This window comes from Chelon labrosus, assembly GCF_963514085.1.
Source record: "Chelon labrosus genome assembly, chromosome: 12".
Lineage (NCBI taxonomy): Eukaryota > Metazoa > Chordata > Actinopteri > Mugiliformes > Mugilidae > Chelon > Chelon labrosus.
In genome coordinates this window covers 26,383,562-26,405,627 of record NC_140345.1, presented here as the reverse complement: position 1 = coordinate 26,405,627, position 22,066 = coordinate 26,383,562, and the positions used below count along the sequence as shown (strand labels likewise).

The 22,066-nt window shown below is 41.2% G+C and overlaps 1 protein-coding gene across 1 annotated transcript in view; it reads right to left on the bottom strand.

Moving 5' to 3' along the window:
• cdk14 (cyclin dependent kinase 14) overlaps positions 1-22,066 on the bottom strand; it is a 214,210-nt gene that overhangs the window by 124,341 nt on the left and 67,803 nt on the right. The window contains exons 3-6 of the mRNA XM_084557761.1: positions 17,699-17,944; positions 7,464-7,558; positions 6,787-6,866; positions 1,768-1,862 (exon numbers count right to left, since the gene is read on the bottom strand). Of these exons, the coding sequence (XP_084413887.1) occupies positions 1,768-1,862; positions 6,787-6,866; positions 7,464-7,558; positions 17,699-17,944 (516 nt within the window). The remainder of the gene's footprint in view (positions 1-1,767; positions 1,863-6,786; positions 6,867-7,463; positions 7,559-17,698; positions 17,945-22,066) is intronic.

Here is a 22,066-nt window from a genome sequence, read left to right as displayed (position 1 = left end):
TCTGGTATCAAATGTAATTTTTTCGAATATAAAAGCTACATTTCATACACCGTTAGAAAACGTTAAATTTTTATTGAAAATAACTCAATATTTCTTACCTGTTAAATTAAAGACATTATCAGTAAATTAACAAACAAATATTATACATATTATACATGTCATTATATTATTATGACAATAATTAACAATAATTAAATACTTAAATAATTATTTAACAATTTCTCGACCCTGCCTCCTATAGTTAGCGTTGTACTTACAACTACATCACAACAGTATACATTTGGAAGGAATCATCAACAGATATAGTTTTTGCAAATTAAGCAGTAAAAAAGAACAGTTTGGCCAATTCACAAATGCATTGATAATGAACGTAACGTTTGCACCACTGTCAACTCCACAGGTTCTTTTTACTGTTGCACTTTATAGTGTGCTGTATGTAATCCTGTATTGTGCAGACTGCTTAAACAACTGGCTGCTTGCACTACTGCTAATACTACAGAGTACTTTATTTGCATTGCTGTTAATGCTACATATCTTGCACTCTTATTTGGTTTTATGCAATACTCTGTATGTTATACTGTACTCTGCACGCTGCTAAAATAACTGAGCTAGTATTTGTAATCACCATACCCACTTTTAAATATAGCTGCTGTATATTTTATTACAGTGCTGAGCCAATGCAGTGGAGTTGGCTCAGCACAGTGGTACTGGTTGCAATGATTTAGCTCTTTTCAGAGTCCCTGAGGTTTTTTCATCTGCCCTTTTCAAACAAATCCAAAACACTGACTGAAGAACCCACAGTTTACATGCGTTGCACTGTATATCCTAGACCTCGCAGCTGGACTTGTCGGGTTTCTTGAAGACATTTTGCCACTGATCCAAGAAGCTTTTTCTATTCTAAAGGACTGGTGGGGAGTTGGATAGGAACATCTGTGGGTGTTACCCATTAGAAACTCACATGACTAGTGTCTGTTAATGATCAAATACTTACCCGTCGTTGGAGGGGACTGTTTGACCCTGCCCTCTGGTACATTGCTTTTCACTATTACCCTTTTGTTGTTACTCATCACCCACCATACTCATATACCATTGCAGCTAAAACTGGTCAATAGTGCTTATACTCTGTATGTGCTTCAAATAGAGGATATAATTTAATTTACTGGAAATGTGGACGAATCAGTGCCAGTACTGATCTTGCAGACTGGTAAAGGACATGCTTAAATTGTAGAGACAGTACTGACAAGACAGAGCTTTCTTCCAAGTCATAAATACATCAATATAACATTATTTGCTGTTATATGCGTCCACGGTTTTCAACAGGGCAGTTGTGAAAACACACTAAAACAGTGAGCTTCCAATAAAATGGCCGCCTGGCTCCAAGTTGCGGGCAAAAACAGACCAGTCTCCGGTGGATCTGGCTGCAGTATTATGGCACAGATTTTACCAGTGGAAAAAGCCCAGGCTGTTTTTACATTCTTCAAGTGCCCCGCAACCAAGAGTATGCCAATCTAAATATCCACAGCTCATGTTTCCGTAGGCAGAGTATTAAAAACAGAAACCCAATCAGGAAGCAGGCACTGAGGGTCAAATCATTCAAACTAAAAAAAAAAAAAAAACACACACACATGAGGGTTGACTTTTGTTCCCCTTCTAAAGCTGTGGTTTAATTTCCTTTTGGATGCTAAAAACAGATCCTCAATCTAATTTCAGACCTCTATGGCGTGCCTGTCATGGGTCCACATGGGTGATCTCAGTGTGCAGACTCACCACATATTCAAAGACCAGAGTCAGGGTTTCCTTGGTGTGGATGATGTCATGGAGGAGCACAATGTTGGAGTGCTTCAGGCCTTTCAGGAGAGACGCTGCAGGCACAGAACAGAGCAGACAGAGAGTTACTGTCAGAGACATACTGACGTACCAGAGCACTTACCATCACCTCTACCTACAGCCCACGACAAATTCTAAACATTTAATGCAACGTGGCCCACACAAGGAACTAGCACTTGACTGTATTGTACTATTTAGTTTCAACAGCAGGTGGCGCAACATCTTTAGTGCTGCAGCTTCTTCACAAAAGATTAATCAAAGAAGACTTTTGACGAAAAATGCTAGAACCAAAGAAACGCAAGTGAGGAACATTTCAGACACTTTGGATAATGAATATTTCTTCATATCTTGTACTCTTAAATGTGTCTGTTTGACATGTAATGAAACAGTTGATGTGACGAAAGAGTATGATATACGACGACACTATGAAACCAAGCGTCAGACCTACACTGGTGCAGAACGAGAGCAGAAATGGCAGCTAGCGCTAATCCATGTTAACAAAACACAGGAAAATGCAGGAAAAACAGCCAGCTCTAAGGTCCTCGACTCATTGCCTGACACGGGAAACCTTTCTCAGACGGTGACTTCATAGAAGAGTGCCTCACTGAAGTCACAAGATTAATGTACCAGGAAAAAACTGCAACCGTTCAACAACGTTAGCATGTCTAGAAACACAGTTGTCGATTGCATGTGGTGAGATTCCACAGACACCAACTTTTTATGCAGCACGTTGACGATAACTTAGTTTGCATTACAGAAAAAAATTGAGAATTGAGAACCAGAATGACCAACAGCTACCTCTGTGATTTCCTTTACATCTCAACCACCAAACTTTCTCCTGCTCTGCCAACCATCCTTCAGTCCAAAGCGTCACTGTTCCCACTGACTACAACAATGAGTTAAAAATATATTGCACAGCATTTAAGCGTTAATAAGTCCAATCAACTATTTGCATAACAAGCTTGAAATATGGACCTTTTCCCTTTACCCCCTCACCTAATGTCCTGACGGAGAGTTGTGAATGAGCAGCCAACTCTTTTAGAAACAAAATAAATGAAAACCCTTTACTGATACTTCTGCATACTGATGTATGATGGATTTCTTAAAAAATTATTCATGAAGCACAATTTTTCTACATTTATGTACCATGAATATACGTCGCCTGAGTAGCCCAGCCTTTCATATATTGTTCCATAAGTGGCCCACGGTAAAAAAAAACTGTTGGACACCCCTGATCTATGCCTTCATTAGCTGAATCACTACAACGCCTCACTGCATATAGGGGATTAGAGAAGATTAAAACAGATCGAGACAATGCAGGGAGGATTTACTGCTGGAAGTTCTCACCCTCATTTGTCAACACATTTATGATGCAAGAGACACTGTTAATTAGCAGTGAGATGATGTGTAAAGGAAATGATCGAATCGCCCATTACTGTACTGGCAAAGATTACAGAGCTTACTGGGGGAAGGCTGGGACTGATCTATTCATGCTGGGACAGACTTGCAAAGAGATTCACATTGCTTTATCAGAATCACACCCTCAGAACAATCGAGGAGGATTACGCAAATAACAGGAGAAAAAGAAGAAGAAGAAGAAGAAGACGTGATAAATGTGGTGATTGTTCACAGTTTACATTAGTCTGCTTTGCGTGGGAAAATTCTGCACCTCCAACAAATGGGTGCAGAGTCACATGTATTCATAGGAAAAACAAGTAAACAGTGTTGCAGTACATGTCAATACACAGCCCTGAGCTACGCATTCTTACTTGCTGCCTCACCCCACAAAGCTCACATTGTCTCTGCCATTAGCACTAGGATTTGTACAGACTAGTTGACTAGTCAGTTTGTCTCTTCACTGCTGTACCATGACAGTTTAAGCCTCATGATGACTAGTCACTGATCACGTAACAATAGCAACATGAGGAGGAGGTGAGGAGCCCAGTGGGTCGCTGCAGCAAACTAGCAGCGGTTCATCAAGTGTGTGGATATACTTCACTGAAGATGAAGCCCGTACTACCGTGACATGTCAGTCCTGAAATACAACAAAAACACTACTGCAATGCACACTCAACTGAAAAGACATCCACTAACGCTAGCAGAGGAACGATCCAAATCCTCTCGACAGCAGTCAATTAACAAATTCACCCTGTGGTAACAGAGAGAAGGAGGCTGCATGAGAGAAGCCTGGCGTGCTGGCAGTTATGGAAATACCTGGATCACACACACAGATGTTTGTATGGCTATATCTTTGTGAGGGCAATCATTGACATAATGCATTCCCTAGCCCCTCACGCCAACCATCCAAACTAACTGCCTAACCCTAACCCTTATCCTGCTATAACCCAATTGTAACCTTTACCCTAAAACCAAGTCTTAACCCTCAAACAGCCTTGTAAAGAAGAGACCGGCCAAAATGTCCTCACTTTGCACAAATGTCCTCACTATGTTGGTGTAAAACTAAAATTGGGTCCTCAGAAAGATAACTGTGCAAGAATTCAGACACACATCTCACTTTCACTGGCAGTTGAAAGCTGACAAACCCAAAAGTAAACTTACATAAGTATTACGTTATAAGATATGATAATCCTTTATTTATCACATATTATACAATATTATGATGTATTTTAATAGGACATTTCACTTTTTTAAAACGGATCAGAACACCGGTTTGTTGGCAGATATTGAAGACGACCACATAAAGAATTCTCAACCTCATTGACTCGACTCCACTTCTGAAGTTCCACTGCACATGCAATTGGTGGCGAAATGCATATTTTTGCCAGCCCCTCTACTTTTGAATAAAAACGAACATCTGCAAGTAAGTTTTCAGAGCAGTGATTATAGCTAAGCAACAAACTGAAAAGCTCATTTTCCAGCAATTACTGAGACAAAATGTCCCCGCGAACAAACAAATGACAGCCACAGCGGAACGACACAAGGAGCGGTTTCATTAGGACCGAATGTGAGAGCGGCATAACAAGTGCATTTTTTATTATGAGCGTAAATGGGATTTTCGGACGGTTGCCAATGCGATTAACTTAGCAAACACAACATTCTGTTCCAAGGGCGCAGGGGGGGAGCTTTGACGGACAGATCCGCAGAGAGCCAGCGTGTGATGAGTCTCATGAATACATTCATCATATATGAGTACCTAAAGGTTGTTAAAAAAAAAATCAGATAAGCATATCAAAGGCAGGACTCCTCTCAGTAGGCAGGAGGTTAGCGCCGCAGTCTGATACCTCAAAGATCCTGTCACCAGTTTGAAGATCCAACCCCCTTCCTCACACACATACTCACCCATCCAATTTCTAGTAATGGCATAGACACACACACATACACACACACACACACACTTCGCTGTCCTCTACTTTAGATGTATTACTTTATTCAGCAGCAGTCTGTAATGCTGCTCACATATCTGCGCTGGGAGCTTCCCGCTCAGTAATTGCTGAATTAGTTCAATTTCAAAATGTGTTTCTGATCCACTCTCAGGGAGAGTTTGTACGGTATGTGTGTGTATGTGTGTGGAGTCCAGTACAGCTCTTCATCAGGCCTGGATCATATACGGATCAAACACAGCCTCAGTTTTTCATCTCAGTTTAAATACCAGTTGTGCCTGTAGGAGTGGGGGTTTCTAAAGGGAAGCTCACGTCCATAACTGGCAGGGCAAACCAAGCCCGGACATGCTCTGTACTGTCATTATAATTGTTTTTTGTTTTTTTTTCAATATCTTTTAATATTAATAATATCCGATTTTAAATTAACAAAATGTCCTTTTCTGGAAAGTCTTTTATTTTTTTTTTATCTATTCTGGAATTAAGTTGGTAGTACTGAATAACGATCACCTACTACCACCTCACCAAACATTCACGTTGCGTAATTTACAATTTTCTGTCTGACTGACTTCATTTTCCAGAATAAAGTGCTTCTACATAGCAGACATGTTTAGTCACGTGACTTTAGTTCATCTTCTTCTTCAATTTTCGGCAGTTTTAACACCAGCCAACTGCCACGAAAACAGAAGAAGAAGAAGATGCTTTGACGCCACTAGGATGTGGTTTTGGTTTATGGCAGACCTAAAATAAATCATTTTAAAAAATGCCTGGATCGGCCCCGATACCAATTGGGACATCCATCTGGCACCAAGATATTAGCAGGAAATCCTTTGAGGCATTTAAGTTGTGAGTTGGAACCGCTGTAAACCACTGTTGCTGGTTCCTGGCTTAATACTTTTTGAGAACTCTGACCATGTTGCCTGGCCACTGGGACTTTGCTCTTGTCAAACTCACTTCCCATCTGGCCATTTCTCCCACAGCGAACACATTGATGTTAATTGTTCTCACTTTCCATCTAATATATCCCAGATCTTGAGATGTGACAGAAGATCAGACCATTTATAAATGTTACTGTGGCGATAATGCATGATAAAAACTAAATTGAAGTTCAATTAGTCCCTGTTTGCAACATTTATCCCATTTCAGGAGTTGTTTGTGATGTTTGAATGGTCATGAATGATATGAGTATATGAATGGAAGAAGAATATCACATCTACTCTGTCTGATTGCCAAGTTGGGAACCAACACACATTGGACCATTGTTAAGGACTCATTTGATCTGGTCTGCAGTATTTGTGACTCACAAGATTAGAAGGCTGGTACTTCAATAGGCAAGACAAACGTGAAACTAGAAGCCTACATTGCAAAAACACAGAGAATATACATGTATATAAACCTATATTACCCTCAGAGCCAGTGCATTATTGTCATTAGCAGCATGCAACTTCCTAATCCTCTCCTTGCTAATCCTCTACTTTTGATGTTGAAACCAAAAGGCAATGCATCAGATCGTTAAACTGTCTACTTCTTTGTGATTTGACACAGGGTCCCAGTAGCCGATCCAAAATGGAAATGAATATACATCTGTGCTTGAAATTCTTTTCATCCATAAACATCTTACCTTCCCTAATGGCCGTGAAGGGCGTCCCCTCCTCCTCCTGCAGACGAATCACCTTAAGAGCCACCAGTTTCCCATTCACCCTGGAAATGATGCCAAGGACAATAATGAAACAATCTTGTGGATTTCTTTGTGAATAATAATAAAAAAAATAATAACATCATTGAAGCCATAGAACAGGAAGGACAGTCAATGAGATGTGATTCAGCTGCAGTGGAGTGAGACCCGGGTACGTGGCTGCAGGATTACAACCGAACAGAGCTCACCAATCAAAGCTGCTGTAAGTGCAGAGCGACGGCAAACAACATCATTACTGGGAAGATTAGAGTCTGTTGAGTTTTGTACGCTCACAATGTGTGAACTTTTCATTTTCTGGAATTTAATTAACAAAACCTGGGAGAAGGGCAGCAAACCATAAAACATGATAGATGACTATTGAAGCAGTGAATAAAAAAATACAAAAAAAAAATGGGAACTACATTGTATACTGCATGTGTGACAGACAAGAGAAAAATTATTTACATAAAAACTATGCTCCGGAACCCCTATTACTTTTCCATTTAATTAATTCATTCGGTTACAGAACTGCTCCTGTATAATTAAATGTAATATCCACTGCTTGCTTGAGTGGCTCTTATCAACTATAAAGAAGAGTGGCTGGATTAGGCAGGAATACTTACTTGCTCTTTCCTTTGTAGACTGTAGCATATGAACCCTCTCCCAGTTTCTCCAGCTTTTCGTAGGAATCTGCCTTCCCGAATTTGGGGCTCGTGGGCTAAGGGGAATAGAAAGACATACGAAAAGGGTAATATGAAAGGATGAAATCAGTAACCCAGAAAAGCCAAACCTCTGAGGATCTCACAGAGGACTTTACGAGTCTATGAGAGCTATTAGAAAGCCGCCGCTGCATCGCTGGCAAGGTGTAATGTCAGTGAGGAAGAATAGGAGCTGGGAGAGTTTCATGTAAGAGCTCCTTTCTTTTACTCGATCGTCAGCTCATAACTTTTTAGACACTTCACTTCATTGTCTCTGCAGTTCCCGGAGAAGGAGGTAATAACTGCAGCGTTGACGGAATGATGAAAACGGGGGAACGAGCTGAACTCGAAGACTTCAGGTTATTGGACAGTGTGCCAACATTTACCACCGTCAGCTATGAATGGAGCTCAGCAGAAGAACTGCGCTTAAATAAATGTGTATTGATTACAGCCTATGAAGTGGCAGTCCGACATCTGGACACCTATTCATTAAAGGCTCTTCCATTGTCACCGACACAAACAGTGACTGCTCTGAAGAGTTTAATATATGAAATATACCCCACTGTATTTAGCTTTGTGTCCATTGTTTTGTTCACTATTTAAATCCATAAGTGTAATCTCATAATGGTGATGTACACTGCAGTAAATAAGCAAAAACCCAAGAATTAGTTGGTATGTCCAAGCTTCAATGGTACTGTAGATGTAATTACATTAGGTGGACCCTGATTTATTATTTACCTTGCTGATTTCCAATTACCAGCAGGCCATACAAGCCAGCAGCATTTACTTAGTTCATTTAGATTGTAGGTTAAGCATCATATCACATGACTGTAGGTTTGTAAGGGTTTCTCAGTTGGACAGGGCCTCTAAATGTGTTTTTTGGCACAAGGGATTGTAACATCTAATCCTGTGTATTAATGAAGGTTTACCTTGCTAATTTTCAATTACCAACAAAAACCTTTGCAAAAGACTGAACATATAAGCTATAGTATACTGTATAATGCACAGTATTCCACTGTCCATAAGGCTTTGAATGCATCTTTATTCGACTACTAAGCCAAAAGGAGTTAAACACTGTCAAATCCACCAATTCCGAATGATTGTGGACAAAACACTGATCAGTCACGATGTTAAAACCACCGACATGAGAGGTAAATAACTGACCATCTTGTGACAATTCAATGTTCTACTGGGAAACGTTTGGACCTGGCATTCATTGGTGTGGATGTTACTTAGACATCGCACCCACCTAGACCAGACCAGGCACCCCCACCCCATATCATTGACACTCCTTGATGGTCATAATGTTATGCTTGATTGGTGTACGTTGGCTAACATGAGAGACTAGTATAGCTGGACCAATATACTGCTATATTAGTGAGCAGTGCTAAGTTAAGTTGAAGCCCAGATGTACACTATAATGTGTGCTTACTGGAAAGTGCAGTTCATATTTGTAATTTGTTATAATCACCTTGAATTATTCTACACCAGCCCACTGTTAGAGGTCATCAATCCAACAGTTATTCAGAAATCTGAACAAACTGGCAACACAGCAGACAGCTAGACTTGGTCGAATGCAATACTGCAGTCAGCACTGCATGTGTTGAGTATGAGTAGTGCCATTGACATATCTGTTTGACAAATTCAGTAGCCAGGGTTTGCAAGCACCAACTCCCTCCTAGAAGTACCTGGATTTTGATTTAGTGCCAACTCCAGAAGGGTGTCAAAATTGTGCTTGTCTCCAAACCAGACAGTGGAAACAAACCTGGAACGGCAACAAGTTCAGTTGCAGATCAGTAAGTTTCTGTAGCAGAAATTGCTTAATTGCTTCACCACCTGGCACTTATTTACATTTTTCCAGCTGTGGGTGGCTTCCTGCATTTTCTTTGAAACTGATCTGGACCAACGGGGGAAAATCAAGCGTTCGTTAGTATGAGTACCCACTTTCTGAGTATAATTCATGTTGACGCATAAACACCCTACAAACTAAAAGCCTGCATAGAGTGACTTTGTGGAAAAACATCTGAACAAAGCTCTCATGATCATTTGATGGTGATACAGCAATTCTTAAACAATACCAAGCCATGTGTTAATTTATCTTTACGAAAATCCCAGAGTGTTTGCAGAAGCCCTTGGACCACCTTTGAGAGATGTCTAAACTCCTGCATAGTGTTTGCTACATCTGCACATCAATGTCCTCTGTGCTATTCCTTCCCCCTTCTGCAATCCTGCTATCCCCTGCGCCGCTAATAAGCGCTGCATTTCTGAGGGCTAATCTAAACAAATTAGACGTCCCCCTGGGATCGAGCAGGAAGTGAAACTCTATCTGTGAAACAACTCAGTTGGACAGTAAGATATTCTCATCCTGGAGCCCCAAGGAACCTCATGGAGAGACTTGTGACTTCAAAGAGGTTCCCTTCTCATGCATTTTTTATCCATACATAAGGTCTGTCTTCAGAGAAGAGAGGGCAACCTACGCCAGAACAGGTTTCCTTCATTTCATGTGGTTCTGCATAATTTGATTAATCACAAAGTTGCTAGAAACTTGTACTGGTTATGTTCAATATCAACTGCAACGGATGCTCCATCCTCCATATTTTGGTGATGGTGCTAGGTCACAGAAAATCCTCAGCAACCTTGAATTATTCTATTACCTGAGATCTTATTCAGTTGTTGTGAACACTATGAAAAATACCCATCATTTCCCACTGAAGTCCAGGCTTACATATTCAAATTTTTTTCACTGACATTCAATAGATCTGTATGTTCTGCTAATATAATTCTTATTTTTTATAAGTGTATTTGCACTTTAATGTTGACTGTATTTTGCTCTTTATGCATCCAGTAGAACACGAATTTCTTTTGGGATTAATAAAGGTTCTTATCTTATCTTATCAAAAACCCAAAGATGTATTTATCATAGAGAATTAGGAAGTTTGAGAAGCAGATATCAGAAAACAACAGCCAGTAAATGTTGGTTGCCAATGTAACAACATGATACTAAGTACATTTCTCAAGGCCGGTCAGTTCTAATACAGTAATTATGTTTAAACAGCTTACTGCAGAAAAAGCAGGAAAAATCTTTATGAAACAACTGAAAAGACTTCTGAGAGTGTGTGCAGTCTTTTTTTTTTCTCACGCGGCTGAATGCTGAAAAACAATGAAAACAGCATTCGCTTGTTTCCCAAGCTCCCTTTTCTATCAAAAGTTATAGCAAAGGGTACATTCTGAACAACTGCAGTCACACCTTGATTTGTATATATTTCTGAGAAGTTTCAGTCTGGTTATAAATCATGCCATAGCACAGAGGCTGAATTTTTAAATGATTGGCATTTAACTGTCCTGGTTCTCTTGGACCAAACTGCTGCCTTCGACCCGTTAGACCACAACACCCTAATGTCACATCTTGACTTGAGTGGAGACATTATAGGTACAGCCCTTAAATGGTTCCAGTCTTATTTATCAGACGGGAGCTTCTCTGTCCACTTAGGCCAGTACTATTCAAATGCATCCTCTCTTAACTGTGGAGTACCTCAAGGCTCTATCTTGGGTCCCATTCTTTTCTTGTTTCTCGTGATTTTTGCACTGGCTTCCAGTCTATTTTAGAATCCAGGAGGTCAACAAACCATTTGCTATTGCACTTTCCTAGATCAAGGCTCAAAAGCAGAGGTGATAGAGCCTTTTTGGTGGTGGGAGTTCCCAAATGATGGAACAGCCTACCTTTTAATGTAAAAGCTGCCCAGCCTTTAATTCATTTTAAATCATTGTTGAAGACCCATTTCTTGTCACTGGCTTTCAGTCCAGGTTGAACAAGATATCTTGGCTTTTATTGTGCAAACACAGATTATTTAACTTGTTCATTACTTATTTTAGCTCATATTTATTGCTTTTATATTAATAAGGATTGATGATTTACTGAGACTGTTTTTAAATGAAAAACTTCAAGCCTCAGAGAGCAGTCCACATACGTCTTTTCAATTCAAGCCCTTTCCTGTGAAATGTTCATTGAGTTGCAAGCAGGTTGGTTTGCCTGAAAAGACCACGAACAGCACATTTTTCACATTTTCATAATCACTGCTGAAACAATTCATTAGGGTCTCGCAGCGATGCTGGCAGGCAATCAGTCAAGCCTCATATCACACTTATTAAATCTTATTTGTGCGCACGGTCATTAGGCGTTTCACATTTGGAGCGAAATTAAAAAAGGAAACACATATGTATAAAAACCCGAAAACCTCATTTGCATGATTAGGAAAACCGTGGTGTTTGGAAACAGCCTTCAATTAAGAATGTGAGGGGATACAGGCTGGCAAAGGAAAAGAGATCGGCTGCCAAAACAAAACCTGAGAAATACTACAAGTGACTGGTGCTCTGGCTTTAAGCTTCCAAAGAATTGCATGGTGCAGTCTTTGCATCTCTCTATAATCATTATGAGGATCTCTCTTTTATAGCTTTGTGGTCATTTCATAATTATATGTAGCAGCGTATCAACTCTCTGGTTGCTTTGTATCACTTTGAAGTCATTTTAAAGCTCTTTGCAGCAATGTTGTATTTCACCGTGGTTGTTTGGCAATTTTGCATTTCTTGAATTGTCTGTGTGGTCATCTTACTTTCCTTTGCAGTCTTTCCACAGTTATCTGAAGATAATGGACATGGGTCTTCTGAGGGTAACAGAATGTTGTTAGTAGAGGGCCTTTGGGATCTAGTGAATTTGGAGGCCAGGTCAACACCTTGTGCTGTCCTTCATGTTTTTTTTAGTTGTTCCTAAAGCGTTTTTGTGTGTGTGCCTGTGTCAGACTGCATCCTGCTGGGGATGGCTGCTGCTAGGGGTGGGAATCTCTTGGCACCTCACGATTCGATTCGATTCCGATTCAGAGGTCAACGATTCGATTCTAAAACGATTATCGATTAATCGAATTTTTTTTTTTTTTTTTTAAATGTACATTTCCATGCGTGACTTTAAATTTTGTGATATATATATATATACACACACACACACACACACACATATTTTAGTTTGGTCAGATTCTTAAATATGAGTTTGCTACTCAGAATTTGCAAATCATTTCCTACTATTGTGTTGATCATTAGAGAAAGAAAAACAGATGAATTACCTTCTCTAATTTTTTTTAGAATTTACCTTACAAACGGTGAAAGTCTTGTCGATCTTTCCTCCATCCTCAAAAAATCCAAAATGCTGCCATACGTCAGCTTTTAAAGAAGCCGGTGCAAGTCTTATCTCAAATGGCGTACTTTCGTCAGTACACTTCGATATCATGCACTATGAGCACTATGCACTTACGTCCGGAGTGCGTAATTTTCAAAAAGGTAGTATCGTCTCAAATCGGGTGCTACGCCTATACTTACCGGAAATGACGAATGACTAACGCCGTATTTTGATTTTGACCGCAGCAATTTAATAGTACTACGTGTAAAACAGCAATATAGATCATTTTCATTAAATGTCATATTATAACTTACATCTGTATGGACCTGTAAAACTGCTCCACCACCGCTTCCAAATCACTGCCGCCGATATCAGCCGCCACTATCGCAAGTTTGAATTGGGTTGATAGTCCCTCCCCTTCCGCTTCGTAGTCAAGATGGCTACCGTTTAGGGTGGAAAGTGTGCAGCGTTCCACACTCAGCTTTTTGACCGTTATGAGTACACCATCCGGGTACTTGCAGTGCACTTCGTCTCGTTGGAATTTTCAGTGTGAACGCCCTCACGTACTCAAATTAGGTATAGAGAGCCGAAGTCCCGCCCCTCTACTTCCGGGTTATGGGACCTATCTTTCGAAAAAATATGAACGGCAGTCTATGGAGAGATCATAATTATTTTCTGATCCCGATCGAATTGTGGCATGAATTTCACATATGATGTGTGTGGATTTAAAAGATAATTTTTCACGTCAAGAGATAAATTATTTGACGTAAATAAGCTGAACAACATTAGGTTTTGTATGAGATCGCTTAGTGAACTACATCTCTCGTCTGAGAACTATGGCTGTCTCCTTGTTGAGCTTTACCGTCTTCTTCCAGGACGAAGGCAGAAGCATCAAACGAGGTGACAATCATTATAAATCGGGTCATGTCGAGAGCTGTAGTTACACGAAGGGAGTTTTGGTCGGTTCTGTACGCGCCAGCATGCGGGACTTGTAGTTCGTTTACTTACATATTTTCCATAGCGTTTTACTGAACTATCTTGCGACAAACTGTGACATTCTTGACATTTAAAATCATTTTTTATTCTGAAAAACAACATATGTATAATCCAAGGCACAAATCGATCGGGACCAGAAAATAATTTATCTTTCGCCATAGACTGCCGTTCATATTTTTTCGAAAGATAGGTCCCATAACCTGGAAGTAGAGGGGGCGGGACTTCGGCTCTCTATTGTAAGTGCAGAAGTACGCGATTTGAGACCGCTGTTGCAGCCATTTTAACGCCGCATGTAAACAACTCGCACGTGTGTGCGCATGCGCGTATAGCAGAGAATCAGCAGGCCAGAGAGGAGAGTTTTCTGTTGAGCTCCGCAGCAGGCGCACAGAATATTGCAGCGGGCGAACTAATTAAAAATTTTAATTTTAAAATTCCGATTATGAACTTATTTGAATCGAGACAGAATCGTTCAGGATAGAATCGAAATAAATCGGAGAATCGATTTTTTTTCCCACCCCTAGCTGCTGCCATCAAGGAGTGTCATTGCTATGGGGTGGGGTTGCCTGGTCTGGTCTAGGTGGGTGCTACATGTCTAAGTAACATCCACATGAATGAATGCCGGGTCCAGAAGTTTCCCAGCAGAACACTGTATTGTCACAAGATGGTCAATTTACTTCTCCTTTCAGTGGTTTGAATGTTGTGGCTGATCAGTGTATATCTAATTTGTCTTCCTAGATATTCTAAAATGAGTTATCATTCAGGTGTCAAATTTGTTAGAGATTCTTCAACCTTGATCTTTGGTCTGTCTAGCTCTCAAAAATGTTGCAAGCTTGGCTAGACTAGATAATTGGGCATCCATTCAGTTCTACAGCTACAATAACCCTCTTGTGCCCTTTCAAATCAGATCAGAGCCAAACAAGGACACAAGACAGATCATACACACTCATACAGACGGGGAAAAACTGCTTCTCAAACTTATCTCTGCTCATTAAAAATCTGTTGTACATCTCAGAACCAGTGTCACTATTAGCTGCAGGAGGGCTGTCTGTGAATCATGTGGAGAATTACATTTTATGAAGCTCCCCTTCACTTCACCTAGGGCTCTTACAGAAAAAAAAACAAAAAAACCTAAATGGGAACTAATAAGTTGCGGCCAGTGGTCAGCCTTTTGATTTCAGACCGGCGCAGTGCAGTTACAAATGTTTCAAACGCCGAAAATAAAAAGTGACCAATTACGTGGAGAAGTAAAAACCTCCACCCTCGTTCATTTCTGAGATTTACAAAACGCGTTTCCATGGCAACACTGGCCCAACTGCTTTCTCACCCACTGTTGATCAAACAGAGGCAACTGCTCGTCCGGCGCAGCTTCATCAGCAAAGGCTTTTTTCTGCTCTCTGACTGCTTAATGATTCTTTTGTGGGGGAAACTACTGTCACTACAGTCAGTAGTGTAAGGGTTTGGTACCACCGGGGACGGTGCAGTGATCAAGGTACACTAGGGAACGTGCATTCTAATGTGATAGGCCTGAATCTTATCTCAGCATTTGCTTAAAATAACTAAAAGAGAAGCAATGTTGTCATTGTGGGGGCTTGGGATTGCATTACTATTGAATTGTATTGTGTTGTTCCTATTATTTTGACAACTCCAAGGTCCTCCAGTTGAATTGCCACATTTCTGACGCCGATTCAAGACCGAATGAACATTTAGAACGCTCATGAAGGAGGATTTAGTGCAGGGCTTTTATGTTAGAATGCATTCGTTGTGTTACCTGTATACTAGAACATCTGCTCGCTGATTATACTGCATGGTAAAGCATGTCTTTAGATGCAAGCATAAGAGATGAGTGAACTGCGGTTCCCCAAAGAGTAACCAAAAGGTTGTCCGAGTGTTTCAGTCCCCGGTATATGTGCATGAGTGTCCTTGAGCAAGACGAGACCAGGTATGTCCTGATCGGTAAAGGAGATCAGTATCGGGGCTGGTCCAGGCAAATTCTTAAAATGACCGGATCGTTATCGGGCTTCAAAGCTAGCATTTGTAGGCAATGTCTACGCTAATCACGGCCACTAACGCCACAAGCTGCCGGTCACACCAGGAGAAAATTGAAGCTAAAGCAGACAAATCAATGAGATTCAGGCCTCCTTAAGACAGTCGGGGATTAGAAGACTTGTCTAACTGATTAACCTTCCCCTCCGGTGTAATGTGAGCATTTGCTAGATCAAAGCCAACGTTGGCACCTAGTGATGCAAACACCAGCCAACCAGATATAAATCTCTCCATCTCGGCCCCAGATTTCTCATCATTCTGGCCACGATTGAAAGCCGATGTTGAATTGCATTAACATTATAGGTTTCCAGTTAAATTGAATCTTCACCTTTCAGCCAGTCAATCCAGAGTGATCAGTGGCCATGATCTGAACCTCATTAAAGCTTTGCTATTCTTTGCTTATTCTGTGTATTCTTTGGATATATTATTGAACTCAAGCACTGTATAAATAAGACCATCTCCATAAAAACATTTTTTTTTACTTTTTCAGTTTGGTTTACCTTGTGTTTCCTGGTGTTATTGTTTCCTTACCCCGAGTCTTCCAGTAAACTTTATTCCTGTCGGTCTTTTTAATCCCTTGTGATAAGGAAATCAATTTCTCCTTGGGTTTGGAATTTTTTATTATTTTACTACAACTTCTGTTTCTCATTGTCAATGTTTTTTATTACACAGAACGTGACCGGCTTAATGCTTTCTTTGCTAGAGTAGTCTAAAAACAGTCTGTTGCTTTAGCAGATGCCGGAACAACAGCGTATTGGTGTTAGTGTCCATGAACCATACTGTGGGTTAGCTAGTTAAGTTTCTCATGGTGTGGATTATTACTAATGGTCAAACAATGAACAATTCTGAACAATTTATTTATTTATTTTTTTTTAATCCCATTCACTGTCTATGATTCCTTATCATCCGAGGGTTGGCAGGGGGCTGGAGGCTATGCCAGCTGACAATGGGCGAGAGGCAGGGTACATCCTGGACAGGTCACCAGTCTACTGCCAAATTAGAGTCACCAATGAACCTAACAGCAAAAGGAAACCCACACCAATGGATTCAAACCCAGAACCCTTCTTGCTGTGAGGCAACAGTCGTAACCACTGCCCCACTGTACCGCCACATCTTTTATTTTATTTTTAATTAAACACGGATTTTTCATTTTACATTACAGTGCAGAATTTTAGTGTGTTCAGTGTGACCTTCTCTGGTTCTGTTCTAGATTAGTTTGGAATGTATAATGTCCACTAAATAACACGTTAGGGGTTGCAAGAATTTTTTAAAGTCGACTGTTACATGAGGAAAGTCGGCTATCCGGCTAGTCTCTGATGACGTCACTAATAAAAACACAGTTGAAAGTGATGCTTTGCAACAATGAAATCTATATTCTTGACCTGAATACATATGCTGAGAACAGACAGCTCATGTGCTACATACTGTGAGCTGCAGATACGTATAGCCTGTATAAAAACAGGCAGCACCTCAGCACCATCAGTAGCATTTAATTGCAATCTACTGCGGTATTTCTCTGAAGTCTTCTAAGTGTACTGCAGCCAAAGGTCTAATAACTTGATGAAACAGTTGATGTGCAGCCTCCTTCTCTCTGTTACCACAGGACGTCTGGTGAAGTATTTGAAGGATTTGGAGCATTCCTCTGCTAGCGGATGAATTTTCATATGAGCGTGCATTGCAGTAGTACTTTTGATATGGGCTTCATCTTTAGTAAAGTATTTCCATACACTTGATGAAGCGCTACTAGTTTGCTGCAACGACCCATGAGCTCCTCAACTGTCTTTTAGGAGGCATCCATGTTGTTAGTCAACAAACTGACTAGTCGACTAGTCTGTACAACCCCTAAAACACGAAGGTTCTAACCCATCTATGTTTGAACTTGCTTTGACGAGCTGGTCCAGAATACTGCAATACAGTGTTCTGTGTGATTATGGTCCAAGAAAGACGTACTTACAGAACTAGGGCTGGAGTGTCGGCGCAGTTTGGGCGACTCTTTGCCAGCAGACGAGCCTTTGGCGTTGATGCAGGCATTGTTCTCAGAGTGGACCCTCTTCACCTGGCTGGCAGGCTTCTCGAACGGGTCGAAGCCGCTCTGCGTGCGCTGAACTCTCACCTTCTTGTCCTCAGGGATGGTGTCCAGGGGCTTGATGACCGAGTCTGTTCCCTGGCAGCTGCGTGTGGACATCTTTGTGACACATATCTGTTCAAAAAGGGAAAGAGGAAGAGAAGAAAGAAAGGCGAAGATAAAAGTGAGCATTACAGGAAGAAAAAAAAAGAAAAAATCCATCTGCGATTACCAAGTGTTCAGCCAAAAACCGTGTGCCCGTCTTCCAGATCCCGCCTGTTTTTCATCTCTCTGTCAGCCAGGGTTTCTTCCCTCCCTGTAGAGCCTCGCTGCCACCTCTCTGCTAGGATGAGAGCCTTTTTATCTCCAGCTCTCTTTTCTCTGATCAAAACAGCTCTAGTCTACGTCGGCTCTGCTACACACACACCACCGGCTGCTGTGCTATTCCCATACTGCACATTCACACGGTTCCACCTTATCGCTGACACGCATCCATACAATTGTGCAGAAATGCTACAGATTGTCTCCAACAAGCCCATCGGGCGCACTCACAGACCCCCACGCTACCTCATCTATTTCGAACAAGCAACAAAGCCTCTTACCAACTGCTCCTCCACCATGGACTGTGTATATTGGACACAAAAGACTCAGGCGGCATGACATGTTTTGCCACGGCTCCCTTCAGATTAAATATTTAGGCCCGGGCTCCCCTGCAGGAAGAACTTCTAATTACTCTAATACACAAGGAGGAGTCATCTTGCAGCTCGCTGCCATCTTCATGGACCAGGTTTCACTGTATACAATGCATCATTTCTCACTGCACGAGTTCATTTAGCTGTCGCGGAAAAAAACAAAAGCGCACAATTACAATTATACCGACAATGATTGAGGTTAATTCTGAATTGTCATGCACGCAACTGTAGAAGGCAGGATGGGCTAAGAACACGGACTATGATAAACCAGCACAACAGAGCGGTGAACATAATATCTATCTAATACAAAGCTAAAACAAAGGAAACTGGGACAGAGGACAGGGTCAAACAGTCTCCTCCAATGACAGGTAAGTATCAGCTGGTTAACAGACTCTCGTCATGCCAGTTTCCGATGGCTAACACCCACAGATGTTCCTGTTTAAACCCCAACTCCTCCACCAGTCCTTTAGAACTGAAGAAGCTACTTGGATGAAACGTCTTCAAGAAACTCTACAAGTCCAGTTGCCTTTCTTTAGCATTTTTATTTATTTATTTATTTGGATATGCCATGACCTGGATGACTGAGAACCTTTTCACTACAGTACTCATCCAAGCAGCTTTCTCAGTCCTGCTTGTGTCAAACTGTTTGACCATTAAATGTCATTTCTACCAATTTTGCCTTGCGGTTCCATGTCCAGGTGGTTCACCTCTAAGATTCCCTTCACATATTCCTCAAACTTTGGCCAGCATGGTCCGTGGCTCCTCCTGTGTTATGTTGCCACTCAAATTCAATACTTGTGGTAGTTAAACAGAGCTTGGCATAAGCAGACTAAATTCTTTTCAGAATATAAATCGAGTAAGCCACCATTTGGGTTTCATTATGGGGAGCGTTTCAAACATTGACTGTAGAAAATATGGACGACGTACCCCCATGTCCCTCCATTTGTCTAGCAATGCTAGTACTTGAGTGTTTTAGTTCGGCCCAAGTTCCGTCCAATAACATGGAGGAGGCGGAACTTATGACCTATACTGCAGCCAGTCACAAGGGGGAGCTCTACTTGGCTCTAGCTTCACTTTTGAGGTGCTGTCATGGCGTCTATTTTTCATACAGTCTGTGGTTTCAACCAAAAATTCTTCACGCTATTGGATACTCCAATAACCAATCAGATCCATTTAGTTGTTAACAAATTTAGACCACAGCTGCTCACATGACGTGGGTGACTACATCACTGTTGCTTGTCCGTCAATCAGCACATTAACCTGTCCCAGCAGATCTTGGCCAGGTCCAACAGTTTCCAAGCAGAACATTGAATTGTCACAAGACGGTCGATGTTATTTACTTCTCCTGTCAGTGGTCACAATGTTAAGCCTGACTGTTGTATATATCTTTCCTTTTTTCTAAATAAGTTGAGGTAATTGTTCCATGCATCCTCAGTAAAGAGACAAGGCCAGTTGTGCGATATAATTATGCAACGCTTCCATTTCTATTCATTTACACTGCAGCACATTTCAAGACAGGAGTGAAATGGAAGAATTCCAAGAGGAGGAAAGCAAGAACACGCTTAGATAACGAGCATGTAAAACGGGCCAAGTAGCGCACACACAAGAAAGATGCAGGGGTAATAAAAGGAAATAAAAAGCAAGTCTGGAAGCATACGTGGTGATGAGGCAGCTTGGCTGTCATAAGCAGGAGCCCCCGTGCACATCCAGCAGTGCCGACACGACTCGCTGTCACTGTGGAGTGATCTGGAGCGGCGCATAAACTAACAAAAAACAAATACCGTCATTTAGGGCCTATCACACTACAAGGCATCAATAGTTGATGAGAGCGTCTGGGACGGATGTGTTCAACAAGGCTTATGTTCCAAGCACGCCACGCCAGAGAATCATAGCAGGAGAAGAATCATAAAAACAGAATCATTAAGGACACTGATGTTCTTGAAAACATAAAGACTGGTTAATCAGACAGGTTTTCACCATACTTTAAAAATGGCAGAATACACTGATCAGGCATAACATTATGACCACCTTCCTAATATTGTGCAGGTCTCCTAAAACAGTTGTGACTCATCAGAGAATGGACATGGGCCTTCTGAGGGTGTCCTGTGGTATCTGGCAAGAGAATGTTGTTAGTGGGGGGGCCTTGGAGGGGAGGGGCCTCTGTGGATCATCCCACAGATACTTGATCAGTTTGGGATCTAGTGAATTTAGAGGCCAGGTCAACACCTTGTGCTGTTCTTCATGTTTTTTTTAGTTGTTCCTAAAGCGTTCCTTTGTGTGTGTGCCTGTGTCAGGCTGCATCCTGCTGGGGATGGCTGCTGCCATCAAGGAGTGTCATTGCTATGGGGTGGGGGTGCCTGGTCTGGTCTGGTCTGGTCTAAGCTTCCCAGCAGAATATTGAATTGTCACAAGACAGTCGATGTTATTCACTTCTCCTGTCGGTGGTCATAATGTTGTGGCTGCTCGGCGTATGTAACCAGCGGCAAGGGTGGAAAGTAATTAATTTCCGATCGTATTTTTTTATTTCTCATTTCTTTTTTATTCTTCTTTATATTTCCTCTTCACTGTACTTCAGAGAAAATGACTGCGCTGTTCATCCCACTATAAAACTAACAGCTACTAGTAAAATGTAACATCACAGTGCTGCTTTATAGTCAGTTCATAGGTCAGTCATTTTCTCGATTCATTCATTTTGTCTATAAAAGGTCAGAAAACAATGGAAAATCCATGTTATGACTGACATTCACACTTCTTAAAAACTGGAAACTGCCTTTTGGCTAAACAAACGACTAAAGCCATCATTTGACGATTGTGTATTCATTTTCTTAATTGCTGCTGACATAATTGATTAATCCACGCGCCGTAAATACCGCAACAACAATACTATTTATTGCTTAAGTAAGATTTGTGCTAGTGACATTGTCTAACTAATTATTTAAATGATCTAAATACTTATTCCACCACTAGACACTAGCACATAAAACACATCTGCGTGTGAGATGTAAATGATTAAAGAGAGGCTAATGGTGTGCATGGATACCCTGCTCCGTGTGTGTGTTGGGTTTCCTAGAAAGTGCAAAAGTATCCTTTATAGACACGTTAGACTGCACCTCTACGTCAAGCAATCAGATCACGTCGTCCCACGGCTTCTTCTGGGGAATGAGAGCTTTTCGACTGTGCAATACAAGTTCATGATGTAGGTTTTTGGTCTATGTGCTGCTCCTTCATTAACAGCCGTTGTCATGAGCATTGTGTTTGGAACAGGACACCTCCCGCTATCCTCTCATTAGGGCTGGTTACAATTACTTCTCTCTGCACACTCAAGGATCCCATCTCAGCAACTTAGTCACTGCATCAATCAATCATTTTATGTGCATGGATAAGGACTAATGCTTTTATTGGAATAATAATTATTTGCTTTATCGGAGTCGCGGTGATAAGAATCCTCTTCAAATTGAGGGACAGATGAATGAACAGATGGAAGTTCTATACTGACTCCAGTGTGACTTAAATTAGAAGCGCAGAACTTTTTGAGCTGTCAGCGAGTTGCACTAGAGCTGCAGAA